Genomic DNA, 22,432 nt, shown 5'->3' with positions numbered 1-22,432 from the left:
AACCGACTTCCGCTTGCTAAAATATTTGAAGAATAGTCTTGGATTACGTTTCCTCATATTATCAAACATATCACCTTCATCTCGCTTATATTCACGCTTGAGGCGTCCTTCTAATGTCTTATTTGGCCTCTTTGCATTATGTACATTCCTGTGTGTTTCGAAATTTTTATCACTGTTGAATATTCTAAGGAATGATAAATAAGTTTTGTATTTTCGTTTACACTCTTCATTGAACCATGGATTGTCTTCCTGTTTATCAACTGTGTGTTTACCTATGTGATTCACATTTCTCACCGACATTGGTGTTTTTTTTACATATGAAAGGAATGTCATAAAACATGCTACATATTTGTTGCACTGTGTTGTCCGTTTCCTCCTGGGTACTAAACGTGCTGTCGCGTACTAGCGTTTCGAGTTCTACTATTCTTTCATTAACTGCCTCAATAATATCGTCATTGTGTTGATCTGACCATCTGTTTGACACACATTATCTCCCGTTTGGCATATGCGTACTGTTGCGCTCACCAGTGACAGCATCAAATGATATGCAGAGTTCAAAGTGCATGGGGGCGTGGTCAGAGTGTATTGAAACTACTCACAATCAAGTTTGAAACTTGTTGTCAATACGTAGTCGACGACCGACACATGAACAGCGATCCATTAAATGTATAATCGCTGTTCATGTGTGGATGATGTCGTTCGTTCAGTATACGGAGTCCAGTTGTTCTGCACAAGTTCAACATATGATTTCCAAATGTATTCACCGTACTATCTGGGTTCACACGCGGCGGTATATATATATCTCCTGTGTAGTTCACAGTACCTGATACCTGTGCTGTCAGGGTTTGATGTATGGAATCCTCTTGGACAAAATCTGGCCGGTTTCCCGTCCTGCTGTTAAAGTCTCCAGCTATGATCACTTTGCCTTGTGATGAGAAACATTGCATATCACGCTCCAACTCCTCGAATAAATCATTTTCATATGAATTCTAATAATTTGCCTTATAGGGTAGTATACACACTAAACACAGATACACATCTTCAGCATATTGTTTGGTGATCTTTATCCAAACTAACGATTCATCGGTTACCTCACACACACTTACATATTCACTGAGATTTTCCTTATAAATGAGAATCATCCCACCTCCTTGCTTACACTTTGTTTTCGATCGAATAATGCAATTTTGTAACAGAAAGCTTTTAGATTGTGGAATAAATTCATCATTAATCCAACACTCACTGAGGCACATAATATCGTAAAAGATGATATATTTTAATTACCTTTGTTTTCTAATTTGGTCTCTGCTTGCGCGCATTCTCGTTCCTGTCCTATTGGGGGATGCCCGGTGGGTTTGTTATCCTTGAATGTTGTCCAGGCGTTTGACGTTGTCACCTATCCCCGTGGGAGATGCTACTTACATTCCTGCGTGTGGCGTTCCGTCCTGGCGGTGGTACATGCAGGACTCCCTCGATATATAGTCTGTCCCTCACTAACATTGCCTTCTTCCTCTCACGTTTGGCTTGTTTTAATACAGGGTATAGTTGCTTGCTGTTATCTTTTTATCTCCTTGGGAAATTGTTCTGAGATACCTAGCGTTTCCCCTGAAGGAGGTGACTTGACGACCTTACATGCTCCTGACATCTAAAGTCCTGAAAAAGCGCTACTATTGGTCTACTTTGCCCGCGTTTGTTGGGCCCCATTCTATGGGCGCGGTCTATATATCTGCCCACGTCTGGAATATTCAGTTCGACTTCACAGAAATCGTTTATCACCCGTATGCAGTCCTTATTTTGTTCCTCTTGATCCCATAAAACAACAGGCTCTCTTTCATTGAGCTGCATTGAAGGTATGTGACGCTCGTTTTCAGCGACTCCGTTGACGAGTACATTTCACTAATGGCGGCGCGCACCTCTCGTCCATCTGGAATGTCGGAGTTCTCGATTCTTTCTACCCTAGACGTTGACTATTTAATTTCCTCCCTCATCCCCTGAAATATTTTCTCCTCATAACCTTTTATCCGCATAATTCTTGCCAGTAGCTCTGTCGCCCATTGTGGGACACTGTTCATACCGGTGTGAGCCGGTTCTGGCAACCCTTGCACGAGATGTGGCATAGTGACATGTGAATAAATTGGCGAGGCCGATCCGATGAATCCAGGGAACATGAATGATGCAGGGGGTGGGGTATAGTTTATTGAGGGGACGGTGTGGATCAATGTGTATTAATAGAGGAGTCTGTCTCTGAAAATATCTGACTGTTTTGACCGTCCGCTATATTGTTACACTAGGTTGAACAGTCGACGGGTGTGTCCCTCTTTTCAACTTTTCTCTTCAACTTCCTCCTTGCCATCCTCCATATTCAATCATCTCCGTATTCCCTTTGGGTAAATAGATTTTCCCTTTCTATTCCTTCTACCCTTGAACCTCATTGGTGTAGTTTAAGCCATATACAACATGTTTTAGCCGCGATGTCGAAAAAACACGTCCTGCTGCCCTGTCATGCGCACTTCACTCTGAATAATCTAAATCATGTCTCATCCTTAAAGGTCATGTTGAATAGTCAGGTTTTATACCTGTGTGTCTGGTTATGTAAGTAACGTCTACTGTTGATTTTCGCTTTTACTAGAAACACTGGAGTAAGACTGATTGAAGTTTGAAAGTATTGCCAACGTTTCCTCAGACTACTGTGAACATTTCAAATTGGGTTTAAAAGGTTTAAAACTGCATCTACATATACTAGTGTCTTGGTGTGCGTAATGTTTTCCCTTTTATCTGTGTTTTCCTTTTCGTGTATAGTATATAATGGGTCCTCATTGCGGAATGATCCTCGATATGACGAGATCGTCTGTAATTGATCCTCTGCGTGAATATAGGGGATAAGTATGCTCCACAGGAGGTTTATCTTAAACACAATTAAAGGAAATCTATTGACTTCCATGAATTTTTTGTTGACCGATACGTGGGATATTTTGAACGATTGTTAATCGAGGACTTTACCGATGGAATTAAGCAGCTGTTGGTGATAATAAGAGTGGATTAATTAGGATCAATCAATAATCCATCTATCAATTTACGTGAGACATATGTTGTGCCATATTCGAGTTTTATTACCACCACCTCAAAACTCTCCGACACCAAACGGTGTCGGAAAGTTCCACGTTTTACATAAAGCAGTGCGCAAGACTGGTGTCAGTGCCAGAGGAAACTGGTGCTATGTCTCGATAATGGAGCGGAATGCGCCCAACTGTTGGAATTACTTCTTTGTCCTATGCACCAATTTCCAATAAACAAACGTTTGTAAGGATCAAGTGTTTAATAAGATGTTATCGTTGATATTGCTTCTTTGACAAAGATAGAAAGAAAAAAAAGAGATGTAACGGCTGGCTTCAAACTACAAAATGTAGCAGCTTCAACCTTTAAAAAGGCTCTTCCGGCTCGGCGAAAACAGAAGAACATGTATAGAAGTATCAAATAGATCCAATATCGAAATTAAAGGCACGAAGATACATGTAGATGTGTGATTGGTCTCAGGTTAATAAACCTGACCAATCGCTCGGCTGATACATGTCCTTTGAAGATAACAGATGAGCGACATCGACTTCAAAGCCAGTCAATTTGTACCGTTACACTACCGCGTGATTCTTTTGATGTACATCAGAGGATCGAACTAGTCTTCTTTTTTCTCATCAACATGGTGGCGCACACTGAGCCTTCGATTTTGCTTGGACATATTCCAGGGGTGTAGAGAGCGTAAGTGAGCGTAAGTGAGTTTCTCTAAAAATCAAAAATAAGGATAACACATTTCCCATCTTTATTTTTTATTACTGTGAATACAAACATTGTTATGAAAAGGTTTTAAATTGAATACAATACACTACGTCGTTGTGGTTGGACTGATTTGAGGAACACCCGGCAATACTCCGCCACTACAGATGAGCTTATCACAACATTGACCCGCTTCCTTTTCGAAATGACACTGGGAAGGCGTGGCAGTCCATCGTGGACATCTGTTTGTAACACAAAGAGAGGACTAAATAATAGAGCTATAAATAAACACAAATAAAGAATAAAAAGCTTATCATTTAGCGTAGCTACTGAAAACACACAAGTTGAATTTGTAATGCACACTTTTTCAGAAAAAAGAATAATGACATTGTTAATTTGGATAAAACAGCAGTGACCTGTCACGGGTAATACAGACTAAACAAGTCTTCCCTTTTTGCAGATTTCGAGTGTACAAATATCAACAAAATTGAATAATAAATTAGATGAAATTATTTACAACTAAATCACGGTTTCAGTATGCAATTCAAGCTTAAAGCAGTGCAAGTGTAAAAGGTTTCAATTGGGATTAAAAAAAAAATAGTTTCGAGATCTTCCCTGGAATAAATCTCTTCCGGCTGTCGTATCTAAGGAAGCTCCGACATGCTAGAATGTACTTGTTTGGATACGAATATTGGTCATAATGTGCCATAAGTTATAACAAGCTTGGCAGTGTTTCGAAGTCTCAAGGTTAGTACGTTTGATTTTAGATATCGGCTGCCGATCTGATCAGGATGCGCGGCGCATTGAATCGCAAGTCGGTCAGTTGTAGAATGATAACCGGTTTGACAGGTAATGCACTTTTTATACCCAGCGACACCCATACTCGTTACCAAGCAAGGACAAACTGAAATGTCGGCACTTCCTTAGAAACGACAGCCGGCAGATATTGTCACTGGGAAAGATATCAAAATCAGAATTAAAAAATGAAATTTCTCAGTAGAAAGCTTTTTTACGTGCTCGGTCAGCTTTAATTTTGAAATTACTAAATTAACAGAATAAGGATTATCTACACACTGTGATGCACATAGTATATTCACGATTTTCTTGATAGCATTATATCAGGTGGTTTTGGATAAAATCTGTAATAAATTTTGTGGGTAAAGACAAACCTGTGTAGAAGACAGTCTTATTTGCATTTAAGACAAAAACTGTTTCTGAATTCAAAATTATATTATACCGCTCCATGCCTGTTTCCTTTGTCGACTATTCCGTCTTTGCGTATTGCAAAGTTATTTGCACTTGTGAGCAGGTATTGATTGTAACGTCATTTGTTTGTGAGTGAAACGTCATCAATTTTTGAGAAATGATTTAATTTTCTCACACAAACCAATGACGTAACAACCAATACCTGCTCAAAAGAGAAGATAACTCTGCAGTACGCAAAGACGGAATTATACTAATTATCAAAAATGTATCTTTTATATAATAAACATTTTTCGAAAAATGTTTTTTTGATTTAGTATACAACATTCATTAAATGCTAGAAAAACCAGTGCCTTTTATGATTGAGTTGTGTTTGAGCTCTAGACTATAGATTAATTTAAACTTTATTTTTTATTTGTTTTTCATTTACTGTATAGTGTAAAGCAATGCACAATTGTTGAAATGTGGATTTGGAAACAATTTATACAAGTTATGTAGATCCCTTCCCAGTGGAAGAAATACACATGTGATTTGAGGACTATATGTTTTATGACTATAATATTTGAGAAAGAAATATGCAGCAGTACGTTGAGTATATGAGTAAAAAACGGAAAAAGAGGCGGGTAGGATAAGAATGAGGGAAAGAGAATTGCTATAGATTATAGACTACAAATAAACAAACAAAACGGGAATAAATGTAGAACCTTACAGATATTTTAAATATTGATTTGGTTTGATAAAACGATACTTACATATCTGAACACACAACCGTATTCAATACGTTGTCCAAACACGTACATCTGACGTCACATCCATCGGTGTAAGTCTGTGTAAGGTTAAGGTATTGGTCTTTGTATTGGCAAAATCCTGAAGAAAAATAACATTCACGTGATCTTTAAATAATATTTATTTGCTTTTTTAAATTATCATTTAATATGTGTTTCTTCGCTTTCTTACTTTATTTTTCACACAAGCAATGCATACGTAGATTATTAAAATTCTGTAATCGTTAAATTATATTTCGATAATAATGATAGACAAATCTAATAACGCACATAAACCCTTAAAAGAAGCCAGTTCCATAATAACATTTGTTTTACCGATTATGATAATTTTTTTCTTCAAAACATTGATGTACATTTTTAATAAAAGGAAAATCTCCTTATGTATGACATCGTAAATGTAATGACGTCATGATTATCATCATCTCTAACTGTCTACGTCTATCCTTGATTTATGTACGTAAAGAACTTTTTTGTATCAGATGAAAGCGTTATATCATGACGTTACAATCGAAAGTCCGTCATAACGTCGTGTGACTGATTGCCACAATCTTGCTTGTATTGATGTATACTCATAATACACTTTTAGTGCACTTTCCAAATATTGTCTTAGCTTCTGTAGAAGTTATATAGAGTTTTTACTATAGTAAGAATTTCATATTTGCATTATCTATGCATGGTTTGAGCAGGATTTCGACAAAATGGTGGGAGAAAAACAATCAATCATTATGCATGTACGTGGGATAGGAGAATTCCACCATCGAGTGTAGACTTTGGAGTCGGATCCTCGGTTTTGACCCAAATTATACATCCTTATACAGCATTCGTGTACCTGAAAGTAGCAAAATATATTGACGATAGATTTACCTTTTTTATCCGAAGGGGGTCCTTCGTATGTTTGAGACAAAATCTGCGAAGTAGCAGTCAGGTTCCCGGATGTTGGTGCAAGGTTGGACGGTCTTGAAGGAGCAAAGGGCAAAGTTACACCTATATTTAAGAAGAAAAAAAACCAAAATAGAGCGAAATTTACTTCTTGGACATTTCTGTGATGCTAATACGAGCAAAGTGTTCATGTCATTAATTCTTCATTCAATGGTTGAATAGTTTTTAAAGGAAAATCACTATGAACTCGTTTTGAAATGACAGCACACATGCTTCGACTTGGGACTTGGATAGGATAAACAATTGTCACCTACAACGGGCAGGAAGTCACAAAGAAACCGAACCCAATCTACATCTATGTCAACCTAAATCTGAGCTAGATTTTTTTCTATCTCGTCCGATCTGTCTGGCACCTTTCCGTCACTTTTCGTGGAATCGTCACACAGCCATGTATTCTTCCGCGCGACAAATGCTCGATATGAACATTCCACGTTATAAATATTTTGCTTTTTCGTAATATATACTGTTTTCATGTTGTTAGATTCCCGTTGTTGTAGACAAAATAAAAAATGCACTGTACAATACTTTGTCGTCTTTGTAAGGACGAGCTACATTGTTTACGCGGAAGCATTTAAATGTAGCTTGAGTAGTGAAGTGGCCTTATTCATTTGAGGCTTCATACGGGATACTTGTAGAATATAGCGAAAGTGAAAAGTGTTTTGAACTACAAAAAGCAAGAAAAAAATCAATTACCTGTGACTGAACGAGATTGGGTAATATCAGACTCGGTCTAAGATTCTGTAACATCCAAACCTCGGCTCAGTTACAGGTAATAGATTTTATATTAATCCATATCGAATCCCTCTATTGTACGTATAAAACATAATTTTTAAACGTTCTATCTACTGACTTTAAATTCACTTAACAAACAAGGATAGAAAACAAGGAAGGAGTCGTGCAATATATATCCCCAAAAAAGATTAACCAACCTGAACCCGTAGTATTAGAACCAGGCATACTTGAGGGTCTCACAGGAGCTGTGAACGAGAGAAAAACATAATTGAGATGTATACAACTGTTTTTCAAACAAAACCTAATTGAAATAGATTGTTATACGGAGGAATGTATGGACGAGCGTGCGGTGCGCATGATTACTTATGTACACCTACGATATAATTATATCTTCAATCTAATATTGTCTTTAAAATTATTTTGTTTGTATACGATGTACCCATTACCAACCTTTAATGTTCTTTATACTGGTATAACCTCTGAACATAATTATTACCGTATTACCATACTGTATATAAATAGTGACTATTCATGCTAGCGGAATGTAGTATTCGTGTTTTGTTTTATGTATATACATTTATATATAAAAATATAAAAATAAACCACGAAGACTAGCATAATCGTTTAGCGCTTTCGCCCATATTGGGGCTCTTCAGGCGATAGCAAGGTTATACCAAGATAGGCGAAAGCGCTAGCCGATTATACTAGTCTTCTTGTTTTGTTTTATTTTATTGTAACCGTCACATGGACATTTAAAACTATTTATCGCTACATATACATATATATATATATATGAGTGTAATCAAATGACGTCAAAAAATAAAAGGTAGTTATTCGAGTATATGGTTGCATCGATTTGATCCTTAGACCAAATAATAAGCTAATATATAATATAGACCATATCATATACGAAGAATGTATTTGTTATAAAATCAAGTTTACATGTGTAATAATTTATATAAACGTATAATTAAAAACAAAAACATCTTGAAATGGAAAATATATGATAAGAGGTTTGAGCAGCTTTGTAGTGCTACCGCATCTTCAAAAGTTTGTTAGAGGAAAAATATGTATCAACTAAACCTCAGAAAGTAATGACGTTATGGTTATAAGTACAGAAATGTATGATTTATCATCACCTATTCAACTTTAGTGCTCTTGTTAAATTGAATAAGTATACTTTACAAAAGTCTGCAGTAGCATCAAATAATTAATATAACGTTTTTATGCTACCAACCTCCACATAAGTTGCAGAATTTTTTACACTTGTCCCTGGCGAATCCCTCGTAGGTTGTGCATAGGTCTACACCGTATTCATCACAAAGGGGGTCTGTGTCTATGCATGTCTCTAGTTTACCTGTTGAAGTAGAGAGTGTTTTTCGAAAATATAATATTTTTACTCTGTATCTTTTCTTCGCATATGTACATTGACGTTTTCATGGTAGTCAAATAACGTTGATAGGGACACCTACAAAAAGATCAAGTATAAAACTATCATTGAGAGAAATACTCATATCTTGTGGTAAAAGCAAATACATTCTGCTTTACAATATGTCCAAAGATGAGTGAAAAATATTGCAAATGGCGTTGCATTATTAATCTGACAAAAATGTCAATGTGAGATTCCATATTACATTCCTTGGTAAGACTCCCTTTGATAAAGTTGCCATTATTAGATATCCTTCGATAAACCTTAGATCAATTAGAGAACCTTGTGGAAGATTAGCTTTGCTAAACAGGTTTTGTATCCTCAATAAATAAAGTTTATTATTATTATTATAGATATCCTTTGATAAACCTTACCACAATCATATATCATTTGATAAAACTTGTCATTATCAGATATCCTTTGATAAAGTTGCCATAATCAGATTCATTTGATTAACCTTGCTATTGTTAGATTCATTTTGATGAATATTGCAATTTGTCACATTCCGTTTGGTCCACATTGCCAACGTGAGGTTATCTTCGATAACATTTTCCAATGCTATACTCCCTCTGCTACATTTATCATTGAGAGATTCCGTTTAAAATGGTCTCCAGTTTTTGATTATCAATAATACACTTGCCAAATGTGCAATTCCTTTTGATCAAGCCTGACAATGTGGAATTCTCGATAAGTATACATTGTTTATAGAAAAGCGTTTGTGATTGGATAATTGATAGCATGGAATTGAAAAGAATCATCAAGTCCCCCTTACGCGCTTGCGTTTCCCCGGTTGTACTTCCTTTATTCGGAGCCTCTCTAGATTTATGTGCCAATCTGATCATCTTTAAAGTTTGCAGTTTTTGTTTTTTTATTTCGGCATAGTAATATTTGCCTTGCCCTTGTGGCAGTGAAACGTTGTTTCACCTTGATTAATCGTGATTCATGAGACCCTCGTTAAACATACATAATCTCCGAGAAAAAGATAAACCTCATCTATTTGGAATTATCTTAATTACACTTTGGCAGCTTAATTTAATGTTTAATGAAATTTGCTATTGCTAGATATCTTTAAATACATTTTGCCATTGTGAGATTCAATTAGAAAAAGAAAAAACTTTGCCGATGTTAAATTCCATTTAATAGAAAGTGCAAGTGCTTTAAATGATAAACCATATCAATAAGTTATTCTCTATGACTAAACATCACCATTTGAAATTCCAAAGCATATGTATGAGAGACTTAGTTAATGCTAGATTCATCATGCCATACCTGGGCAGTATCCGCAACGAAGGGCACAGTTACGTCTCGCCCAACCTTCGAAATCATCGAAGCATGAAGAATCTTGGAAGTAGTCGCAATCCGTTCGGATGTTTCGGCAGTTTAGTTTTAAACCTGAAAGCAATACAATTTGGACACAATAAACAAACCTTACATGCTTTTAATGTTAACAGAACCCCACAAGTACACATTCCCAGGTGGTCATCTGCCCTAACAACCAGGAAAGGGGTTGACGTCATATTTACGTTATTATTATGCATTCTCGTAATCAATCGTTTATTAAATATTCAAAGTTCCAATTATTTATATTATGTAAGTCTAAGGCTGCATCGGTGTACACTTTCGCTTTATTGCGCTGTTAATCAGCTTTGACCTTTTTTTCTCGCCGATTTTGTCTGCCTGCTTAATAGACCACGTTTTAGCATGAACATCGCATTTGCATGTGATTGCGCATGCTTAACATTATGTGAGATATTGAATTATTTATGGCACGTAAGAAAATCAGATAACTCTCGTTTTTATTTTATATCTTTGACACATTTCACACCAGAGTGTGGTATTAACGGGAAGTTAATAACTTCCACCATGTAAGACTACTAAGAAATGCCAGACTTATCCAACTGACAAGATAAAAGAGCGAAGGTAAGCGACACAGTACCTTCAATGAAATAACCATTTTTTTTTTTTTAATTATATGGTATATTCCGAAAAGAAAACACTGTATGCACTTTGCATGAATGGACGAAATGTTTTATGCACAAACGTGCACAGTTTTTTTGCAGTACGTCATGTACCGTTTTATCCCAAAAAAATCATTGTTGGTTCTTATAATTTAATTTTAAGTCAAGCAACATTTTGTACATGTAGTTCATTGTTCATGAATAATTAATTCTTTTTTGACAAAAAACGATAAGATAGACAGCAACAAAACGAGAGGATTTTATAGAAAACACCACATTGCTTTCTGATCTCATTGCTGAGTAATTTCAACCAATCAGATGTTAACATTTCGAATACTTCGCCAAACATCACGATATACGATGTCATCAGTTTTTTGCGTTGACTTATTGTTGATGTTGTACAATATAACCTGAATAAGTCTATCATTAGGGGAATAGCAAAAATTAAATAATGACATAATAGACAACTGGTTTATTTATTATCATGATAATGATATTTAGTGTAAACGTTATAAATACATGAATTCATTGTATATTTCTGCAACTTACTTTCCAAAATCGGATCTAGAGTTGTAGATGGCGGAGGAGTGGGAGGTGCTGTTATTGGGTCTAACAAATAAAATAAAAGCAGATATCAGTAAAACATTATGATATACAATACGTCATACACATACATTCATAGCGTATTGATATTGTGGCACAGTAAAGCTGAAACCCTTTTAAATTTATATTTTATCTTTTCAAGATTAATTCTTTCTCGCTATAAAGCGCAACGGAAACTCATCGTATGATAATGTATGTAGAGAGCGCTGAATGTCGATAGATGACAATTGTACTTCATTTCGTATATTCCTCAAATGACATCTTGCTATTTGGTTAGAAATATGATGTCTATTTTGCTTGTGTTGTTATTGTTTAAGGTAAAGGGTACAAATGCACCAAAAAGAAAAATTTCATTGAGAGATTTCTTTCTGGATTGCGGTGACTTCCCTTGTCAACTTTTCGATACACTTTGCGGCTCATAAATTGGGCACTCATTTTAGTGTTGTGTTTATTTATAATCCCTTGAAGGCAACATCGGTAAAGCAAAAATTTCCAATGAAAAGATAGTAGATCTACCCCTACCGTATTTCTGTATTAATTTATAACATATACGTGTATCTTTAAACACTCAAATTTGAACAGTTACAATTACGTTTTTAAAAAGAAATTCATCGTTACATGTGATTTAATAGGAATACTTCAGTTGCAAAAGAATTAAAACAAATATTTCAAAATAACAATAATGCTTATATTTTAGCTTAATGTGTTGTTACCTTTTACCTTAGCATCAATACATTGCGATCATTTATCCACTAGAATCGTCACGTTAAAGTAATGGACTTGGTTGCCATGGAAAAGAGACGAGTCAACAAATTACTAAAGGACAAGTAAAAAAGGTTTTTGAAAAGATTCATGAAGCACAACCAATAAGTGTTTTAATATGTGACGTTCCGATGACGAGTACGGTATGTCACTTTCAGCAGACAAATGACCAGTGACGCGTTTTTACACAAAGGTGTAAAATGTGTACGAGTTGTCCACCAAAATCGATGTCGATTCGGCTACGCTGTAAGCATATGTGCAATTTGTTGTGTAGCTAGTGAAAGGGTTCTGTGCCTTAAAAAATGTTAGTAGTAAATGGAGAAACGTGAACGAGTGATATGATATCGTGGTAAATCCGTTTGACTGCTACACGCAGTAAGGATTAAAAGTAACATGTATACTGTAAAGTTTGTTAGTAAACCGATCAATGACTAACGAATACCTACTGTCGCAGATTTTGCAGAAGGCTCGGCAGTTTTCTTCAATGAATATCTTATATTCCGGATTTGTGCAAAAACCTGCGTTGTATTCCTTACAGTTTGGCAGTTTATCCATACATGGGGGTGGCGATGTTGGTTCTAAAACATAAATACATATAAACATATATTATCATGAATAAAAGTTAAATCTGAAGACCGGGATTATAACGTCAGGGTTTGGACCTTGTGGTTGTCCTTATGTGTTGTCGCTCTGGTATATTCTGCTTTGGTGTGTTGACAATCCTGTTCGTCTTGCCTTTTTGTGTTAAATAACTGATATATTTTGCCCTTGTTTGTTGATAAACTGATATATTTTGTCCTTGTTTGTTGATAAACTGATATATTTTGTCTTTGTTTGTTGATAAACTGATATATTTTGTTCTTGTTTGTTGACTTCTGTATGTATTGTTTCCTTTGCGTTGACACGGCAATATGGTTTGTCTTAGTATGTTCACGCTATAGTATAATATGTCTTTGGTAATTAACGCTTTGGTACAGTTGTGGGACCGCACAACGTACCAAAAAAAAGCGTGCGCACACCGTGCATACATCGTTCACACACCGTCCGCACATCGTTCACACATGGTGCGCACAACTGTGCGATTTAGCAATCGTTCGCCCCGTTGTGCGCTTTTCTCCGCACAACTGTGCGATTTGGTATCATTTGTAGATCAAAATTACGGAATGACAAAAATACGGAAGGCTTGTATGCGATAATGTACACTGTGTATATATCTGTAATTTCTCACAATAATCAAGATTATACAATTTCACAATGCGTGTTACACAGTATATATTACAGCGACCGTTAGGCTGTCAAGAATGGGTTGGGCTCCAAGGTAACAGAACAATTTACACCAACCACGATTGTTTTCGCACAACGTCCGTCCATCGTGCGCACAGATGTGCGCAAGCAATGATCGTCCAGCTTTTTATCGTTCGCCCATCGTGCACACACCGTTCACACACCGTGCACACATCGTGCGCACACCGCACATCGTGTAACTTTGTGCGATCCCATAACTGTATAATGTCTTTGGTTATTGACGCTTTGGTTTAATGTCTTTGGGTGGTGACGTTTTGGTATAAGATGTCTTTGGTTATTGACGCTTTGGTATTATGTCTTATGGTGGTGACGCTTTGGTATAACATGTCTTTGGTTAGTGACGTTTTGGTATAATGTCTTTGGGTGGTGACGTTTTGGTATAATATGTCTTTGGTTATTGACGCTTTGGTATTATGTCTTATGGTGGTGACGCTTTGGTATAACATGTCTTTGGTTATTGACGTTTTGGTATAATATGTCTTTGGGTGGTGACGCTTTGGGATAATGTCTTTTGGTGGTGACGCTTTGGTATAATATGTATTTGGTAATTGACGCTTTGGTATCATGTCTTTGGTAATTGACGCTTTGGTATAATGTTTTAATGTGGTGACGCTTTGATATAATTTGTTTAGGTGGTGACGCTTTGGTATAACATGTGTTTGGTTATTGACGCTTTGGTATAATGTCTTTGGGTGGTTACGCTATGATATAATATGGCTTTGGGTGTTAACACTTTGGTATTATATGTTTTTGGGTGGTGACGCTTTGGTATAACATGTCTTTGGTTATAGACGTTTTGGTATAATGTTTTTGGGTGGTGACGCTTTGGTATAATAAGTATTTTGGTGTTAACGCTTTGGTATAGTATGTCTTTGGTAATTGACGCTTTGGTATAATATGTCTTTGGGTGCTGACGCTATGCTATAATATGTCTTTGGATGTTGACGCTTTGGTATGTTTTTAGGTTGTGACGCTTTGGTATAATTTGTTTAGGTGGTGACGCTTTGGTATAACATGTGTTTGGGTATTGACGCTTTGGTATAATGTATTTGGGTGGTGACGCTTTGGTAAAACATGTCTTTGGTTATTGACGCTTTGGTATAATGTCTTTGGATGGTTACGCTATGATATAATATGGCTTTGGGTGTTAACACTTTGGTATAATATGTCTTTTGGTGTTGACGCTTTGGTATAATGTCTTTGGGTGTTGATGCTTTGGTATAATATGTATTTGGTAATTGACACTTTGGTATAATGTATTTGGTAATTGACACTTTTGTATAATATGTCTTTTGGTGTTGACGCTTTGGTATACCATTTCTTTGGTAATTGACGCTTTGGTATAATGTCTTTGGGTGGTGACGCTTTGGTATAATGTTTTTAATTGGTGACGCTTTGGTATAATTTGTTTAGGTGGTGACGCTTTGGTATAACATGTCGTTGGTTATTGACGCTTTGGTATAATGTCTTTGGGTGGTTACGCTATGATATAATATGGCTTTGGGTGTTAACACTTTGGAATAATATGTCTTTTGGTGTTGACGCTTTGGTATAATATGTCTTCGGTTATTGACGCTTTGGTATAATGTATTTGGGTGGTGACGCTATGACATAATATGTCTTTGGGTAGTGACGGTCTGGCATAACATGTCTTTGGTTATTGACGCTTTGGTATAATGTCTTTGGGTGGTGACGCCTTGGTATAACATGTCTTTGTTTATTGACGTTTTGGTATAATGTCTTTGGGTGGTGACGCTTTGGTGTAATAAGTATTTTGGTGTTAACGCTTTGGAATAACATGTCTTTGGTTATTGAAGCTTTTGGTATAATGTCTTTGGTAATTGACGCTTTGGTATAATATGTCTTTGGGTGGTGACGCTTTGCTATAATTTGTCTTTGGTTGGTGACGCTTTGCTATAATATGTCTTTGGGTGGTGACGCTTTGCTATAATATGTCTTTGGGTGGTGACGCTTTGCTATAATATGTCTTTGGATGTTGACGCTTTGGTATAATATGTCTTTGGGTGTTGATGTTTTGGTATACCATGTTTTTGAGTTGTGACGATGTGGGTTTTTTTGCTATCATTACAACTCTTTTATAACACGTATCCAAAATTTCTAGCAAGACTCAACCTTAACTTATCCAAGTACCCTCATATTGTAGCCATCGAATGTACAATGAGTTTTCATAAACAACATTCAGTTTTTAAAAGAAATAAAGTAAATCTTACCTCCGCAAAATCCACAGAATTTTCTACATCGAACTTCAGCCCATGGTCTATATGCCCCAGGAACGCAGACCTTGTCAAATCCGTATTGTCGGCAATTTGGAAGTTTGTCAGCACAGACTAGTAATTTACCAAACAAAGTAATTATTAAAAGATGATATACTCATAAAAATACCAACTGAAATATCTTACTTTTTCAGCTTTCATCTTACAACTTGCAGGCTAGGAATTTGCAACAAAAGAACAAAGGACAAAACAGTAATATTTTAGCTTGAAAATGTAGTTTGGCAATGCTACATTACGTCACTTGACTTGTGACGTCACAGATCAAGTTACGTCATAGATATTTGCTCATCAAAACTACGTTTCTTTCTCCGCTTCAAATGATCTCGTGATAAATAACACGCTTTTTATTTAGTGGCCTGTCGTGAGAACAACATCAACCACATGGATAAGGTGAAGGGCAATAATATATGAATTCATCCACTTGATAGCAAATATCATTAGCATGTCGGTTTTTGTGTGTGTGTGTGGGGGGGGGGGGGGGGGGGGGGGGGGGTTCAGATATAATTAATATAATAAATTATTAGTGTGTTGATGGATAAAGTGATAATCGGATGATGTACAGAGTGCGCTTTTGTCTATTGATAGACAGACCAAAGCAAAGCAAAGCAAAAATAAGTATAACGGAAATCTTCTATACAAAATTTGTACATATATCTTTTTTAACAACAAAATTACTTTTTTTATCAATGACGCATTAATTTTGACGTTAACCAATCATAGGCCGTGTTTCCAATCACCCGTGCCCTTTGACGTATTCATATATGTTCGGTAAATCACTTACAAGGCATGTTGCAAGCGAAATTACATTATAAATAAGTATAGTTGAAATAAAACCATCATCTTTATTACATTGTGTATTAAGAGTTAAGCTTATACTTTATAACTTACCTTCCGTGGTACCTGAAATATTATCAATAATATCAATAATTGTAAGGTTAATAATATTATTATATGTTAATAATATTATTATCTTTATGAATATCAATATTTGACGTTTACGATTATAATACTTATATAATATTATATATGATATCCATATTATTCATGTAAATAAATATGATATGATAATAATATACGCGTATTATAGTTTAAGATGATTTATTAATACAAACCATTCCACTTCGTGAAATAGTACACTTCGATCACAACGCGAACATTTCCATGCGTGAAAACGTGATGAGTGAAATGACGTTAACTGTGTAGTGTTGTCTCAGTGAAATAGTAGGCCACAACACAACTGTCAGTATGTGTTTGATTTCGTAACTGCAGGAGGTAACGAAAACATACTCATTGTCAGAGTTAGAGCATTGTCTCAATGAAGTCGCAGCCTTCCACAACCGTATCGTCGCGCTACTGTCACGTGACAGTGATGTGTCTAACGAATCGTTTTGTATTACGGGATTAACCCCATTCAATTTAACAATTGGGTATTTCTAGAAATAACTCATCGTTGAATCAAGACAAAAATACCTCAAGATAACGTTATGCTTAATAGCGGAAAAAAGAATAATATTTAAATCTCACATTTAGACGGAGTAAAACATCAAAAATGACCCCGTCAACGAGAGTGAGACAGGGGAATGCAATTTTCATTTTTAACGTCGATGTACATCGTATATATTTGTGGGAAATATACCTGTTGCAACTGGGGTAGTGCCCGATGATGGCCCAGCTGTGCCGGGTCCTGATGGTGTTACGGATGGAGGAAGAGAGTTTTGTCCCGCGGTAGATCCTATGGATGGTTCTTCTGTTGTGCCATTGGGTGGATTTTCTGTACTTCCGGTTCCTGATACTTCTGTTGAACCAGCCCCAGGTTGCTCGGTTGATCCCGTTACTGGACCAGACAAAACAGAAAAATTAACGTATTAAGCTACACATCATTGTATTTTTTGTCATGTTTTTTTCTATGATTTGACACTTTACTGTCTAAACGTACAATTCCAAATAATGATTAAAACTAGATGTAACTCCAAGGGGGGCCTTCGTGAATACCCCCGCTTTGATTGATCAGGAATTGGTGAGAGTAATGAGCATGTGGAAGAATCAAGTGAAGAGTTCATCTGCTGCAAGTCTCACGTTACGTAGGTCAGAGGTCGCAGTAGAGGCCACAGTGACCTACATATGGTATGCGACCCACCGCCTTCCATGCATGTACCCACAAACCAAGATGCATAACCGTAGGTGAAATTGTACGGGAAATATGCTTCGGAAACCTTTCTGACGACATTATGTAGGTCAGAGGTCACGGTAGAGGTCATCGTGACTTACATATGGTACGCGACACACCGCCTTCCATGCATGTACCCACAAACAGGATTCATAACCGTAGGTGAAATAGAACGGGAGACACACGGACGGACTGACGAAGCAAACACAATATACCCCGACTTCGTCGAAGCGGGGGTATAACAATTACAGTTACAGTTACAATTTGAAACAAACATGAGCAACTACAAGACTCACCGCCTGGAACTGGTGTGGGTATGCCTGAATCGGTGTTCACAGCTGGTGGAGCTACGGAAGACGTGGCAACGCCTGAATCTGTTGTCATATCTGGTCCATTTGAAGGGGTTGGTACGCCTGAATCAGTTGTCACAGCTGGTGGGCCATTTGAAGGGGTAGGAACGCCTGAATCTGTTGTCACATCTGGTCCATTTGAAGGGGCAGACACACCTGAATCTGTTGTCATATCTGGTCCATTTGAAGGGGTTGGTATTCCGGAATCAGTTGTCACAGCTGGTGGACCATTTGAAGGTGTTGGTACTCCTGAATCAGTTGTCATATCTGGTCCATTTGAAGGGGTTGGTACGGCGGAATCTGTTGTCATAGCTGGTGGACCATTTGAAGGGGCAGATACGCCCGAATCTGTTGTCATATCTGGTCCATTTGATGGGGTTGGTATTCCAGAATCGGTTGTCACAGCTGCTGGACCATTTGAAGGGGTTGGTACAGCGGAATCTGTTGTCATATCTGGTCTGTTTGAAGGAGTGGGCATGCCTGAATCTGTTGTCATATCTGGTCCACTTGAAGCTCCAGAATCTGTTGTGTTTTCTGAACCGCTTGTTGATGGCGTTGTCGTCTCTGTTGAGTTGTCTGTTGTGGAATTATCAGTAGATGGAGCCATTTCGGTAGATGTGGGACCCATCTCTGTTGAGGTACGTGTTCCTAGGGGGAATTCCGTTGTTGTATTAGGGGATGACTCAGTGGATGTTGCTGGGGGAGATTCAGTGGAAGTTGTCGATGGAGGGTCTGGTCCCTTTTCTGTTGTCGTTTTAACCGGTCTGACTGGAAATGCTGTAACACCGAACAAAACATCTGTTGTAAAACGGACAACAAGTCGTATTTTATAGCATATGATATACATAGTCAAGAAGGTTTGTGCTATAATTGTTTGCGATTTAGGACAATTGGATATACTGTAACTTAACAGTTTAAAAGTATTATGCGGAAATACAATGAACAAAACACAAACTGTATGAGTTCGATATCCAACGCTACACATCGTCCAATCGACATTTCTATATTATTCTTTAAGTTCTAAGAACGTTTTAAACTAAAATGAATTTGATGTGTAACTCCCTATTTCTTACGACATATTTTTATAAGTTTCGATTATGAAAGCCTATCACTAAATTATATATATTATATATAGTTTAATTGATACTAGCATATAATCGGACTATGTGCTGTCCACCAGCATCATTTGCCTTTTTTTTGTATAATTTAGTTTCTGTAACAACAATTTTCAAAACAAATAATAATAATAACTTGCAATTATCAAAACATGTTCGAAAACGAGGTTACAGGAAAATATTCAATATGATAAGCTTGCTTTGCCCGCTGTACGCCAACATTGATTTTTTTTGTTTAATCACTTTTCACATATGAAATAATTTCTAATATATCTTACAGACAATAAAAGCAACTTTTAAGGTAAAAGGAGTGTAGTGGTAAACGGAAATAGGAAGTCCATCCCTAGTTGAAACCCAATGTAGGGAGACAGTATCACAATTTCCGCATATTCTAATGTTTAATATTAAACTGATGAATATTGTATATTTATTATTGACAGAACAGTGTGTTCTTTCAATATTAAAGTATTTCAAAGCAATTCAGGCATTAATTCAGTTGTTTTTTTAATTAATGAGTCACATGTGTCCATGTTTCTCTACTGTGAAGTTTTTCAAGAACAATAACTCTTACATGCAGTTACTATGTGTATATGTTTTTTATTATAAAATGTTAATTTTTAATCGTTTAAAGATTATTAATTTTACACAATTTCAGCATTTATGAAATTGATATACATTAATGCAATACTAATCTAAGTCAGTATCATTTTTATTGACATTATTTAGCAAAAAAATGTGTGTTTGATTTGTTTTTCAAAATTCACTCCTTTTACATAAATTTCCATTTAAAATCCTTAAAATTCTGACAACCTATGTTTATTAATGGCAGAAAATTTTCTTTACTTCAAAGCAATATAACTACAAAATTTGAAGAAATTCTACTGAGAAATGGCGACACAATCCTATTACCTTTTTATGTTTCCTACTGTTGGCGTTTAAGTCTATGAATTAACGAAATGTCATACTTGCCTTCAAATACCGTAAAAAATCTTGTAAAAGTCAGCAAAAAGTTTGAAAAAGACATTTATAAGCAAAATCTTAAGCAATGGAAAAAAGCATTTGGTTGTATTTTTTATTTTTTTGTGGGAATAATTCATAATTCAAAAATAGCCAATCAACAAACTTGTCTTCTGAGGAAAGTCAGCCGTTTATTAAAAAAAATATTGGGAATATACTTTTCTACGCCTAAAACATCCTTATTTAGTTGAGGATGAACATCCAAATATTGTAAGGTGAAATCAATGAACAATGGGATATTTTTCATTGCAAAGATGTATCCTTCCAAATTCAAATCAAATGACTGCAAACACGGGTGAATACATACATTTTATGCAAACATTTTTAGAAAAAAAAATCCGTTAAATACAACTTACAAATAGAAAACAAAATCTACAAATGCGTATATGTGTTTTTTTGGTCAAGACGATCGTTTGAAAAATGTATATAAGCACGTGATTTTCTTTTTTCAAGACCATCGATTGAAAACGTAAAAACCTAAAACATGAACAGTCTAAAATTAATAAAATACATGTTGCACTGTGTGCAAAGCAGCATTTTATTGGATTGTAGTTTATTTGATTGTTACATCCCTTCCTCCCGATGATTTCATTGAAAAAAATATTCTACTTCCTCATGTTAAGAGTGCGGTGTTTCTGATTATGCTCCTTGGTATATTGCTTGTTTGGTTGTTACAACACTGGTTTTCCATTTAAGGACAACGTGTTCTTCCTTGGATTGGACATAAATTTAGTTGGAAGGTATTTATTGACTGAGAGTTTCGACTTTCATTTTTAAGGGGTCCCATGTAAATCTTTTCTTCGTTAATACTGTTGTTTTATTAACTTTATGTTCGAAATACGATCTTGTTAACACTTCAGTATTCATTTTGGTGGGGTTTTTTAATATAATATTTGAAGTATATGGAGAAGCGGTTTGTGCACACCTAGAATTAAAAATCACAAAATCCTGTTTCATTAACAAAGAATTGTTTATTTGTGTCATTAATTTTCGCGTTTTTGTTTTGTGTTGTTTTTGCCCCCGCAATTACGTACTGGACAGTAAGTGATAATTGTTTCGTCTGATGATTGAAATATTAAGTTCATTTGTAGTATTAAATATAACTTAAGAGTGATGATTTTATTTGGAAGTGTTAATAATTAGAAGTACAAAAGCATTAGGTCAAAGATGTATCGATGCAAAAAGCCTAATATTAAACTGTGTTATATGGCCATCCGTCAATTTAGGACCCTTTGTTGGAACGAAAGGTCAAATGAATGAAAACTCATGTTTAAAGTGTTCTTCAATTTATTTAGAAATAATGTGAAAGAGAAAATGTACTTAAAAGAATTCTCTATAACGATACAAATCTACTGTACAATTTTTGAAAACATCATTTTCTTACAACGGGTATTCCATGTAAACCTTTCATCCCTATGTAACTTCAGTAGACTCGACCATGCATTGATATGAATGAGTCAATTATGGTCTACAGTGGTGAAAGTGTTAATCCGTACCATAATGAATACATGTAACAACGTTGCAACCACCAGTTTTCCAGCAGAGGTAACCATCTGAACAAATACCTAGTAACATAAATAAACATAATCTTTATTCTTCCCAAACTGCAGCACGTAAATAAAAAATACCTACCTGGTTCTACGATTTCTGCACCAGTGCCCTCGTTCTCAGGGGAGGGGATTGCAGGAGGGGGCTCAAGAGTGGTTGGGGCTTTTGTTGAGGGAGGACTCTCTGTGCTAGTCACGGTGGTAGGGGGCTTCTCGGTCATGAAGCCGTTGGGTTCTGATCCAGTACCGGCTTGCCTCTTTACCGCTGTAATCAAAGAATAGCATGACATCAATTTAGTGTCAACACACTGCCAAAGCACCCTGGCCTCCGTGTCAGACTGAACTATATTTTAAAACATATTAATGCGTCCAAAATTTAGGCAAACATGATCGTTAAAAAGGGCTAAACCTTTTTTTATATATCGAAAATTATCTATGAACGGATTTATAACAGTTCG

General features: G+C 36.1%; 1 protein-coding gene across 1 annotated transcript; it reads right to left on the bottom strand.

Annotated features, from left to right (window-relative positions):
• Positions 1 to 3,808: 3,808 nt before the first annotated feature.
• LOC110441631 (mucin-2-like) lies at positions 3,809 to 22,263 on the bottom strand. The gene is made up of 13 exons (XM_021484826.1): positions 22,060 to 22,263; positions 18,242 to 19,072; positions 17,415 to 17,612; positions 16,667 to 16,678; positions 15,716 to 15,832; positions 12,626 to 12,757; positions 11,364 to 11,423; positions 10,126 to 10,248; positions 8,665 to 8,784; positions 7,625 to 7,672; positions 6,621 to 6,740; positions 5,724 to 5,838; positions 3,809 to 4,010 (listed from the first exon to the last, which is right to left on the bottom strand). The coding sequence occupies exons 1-13, from the start codon at positions 22,193 to 22,195 to the stop codon at positions 3,878 to 3,880; spliced, it is 2,145 nt and encodes a 714-aa protein (XP_021340501.1). The 5' UTR covers positions 22,196 to 22,263; the 3' UTR covers positions 3,809 to 3,877.
• Between the last annotated feature and the right edge of the window lie 169 nt (positions 22,264 to 22,432).

This window comes from Mizuhopecten yessoensis, unplaced genomic scaffold, assembly GCF_002113885.1.
Source record: "Mizuhopecten yessoensis strain PY_sf001 unplaced genomic scaffold, ASM211388v2 scaffold716069, whole genome shotgun sequence".
Lineage (NCBI taxonomy): Eukaryota > Metazoa > Mollusca > Bivalvia > Pectinida > Pectinidae > Mizuhopecten > Mizuhopecten yessoensis.
This window is presented reverse-complemented; position numbering and strand designations above follow the sequence as displayed.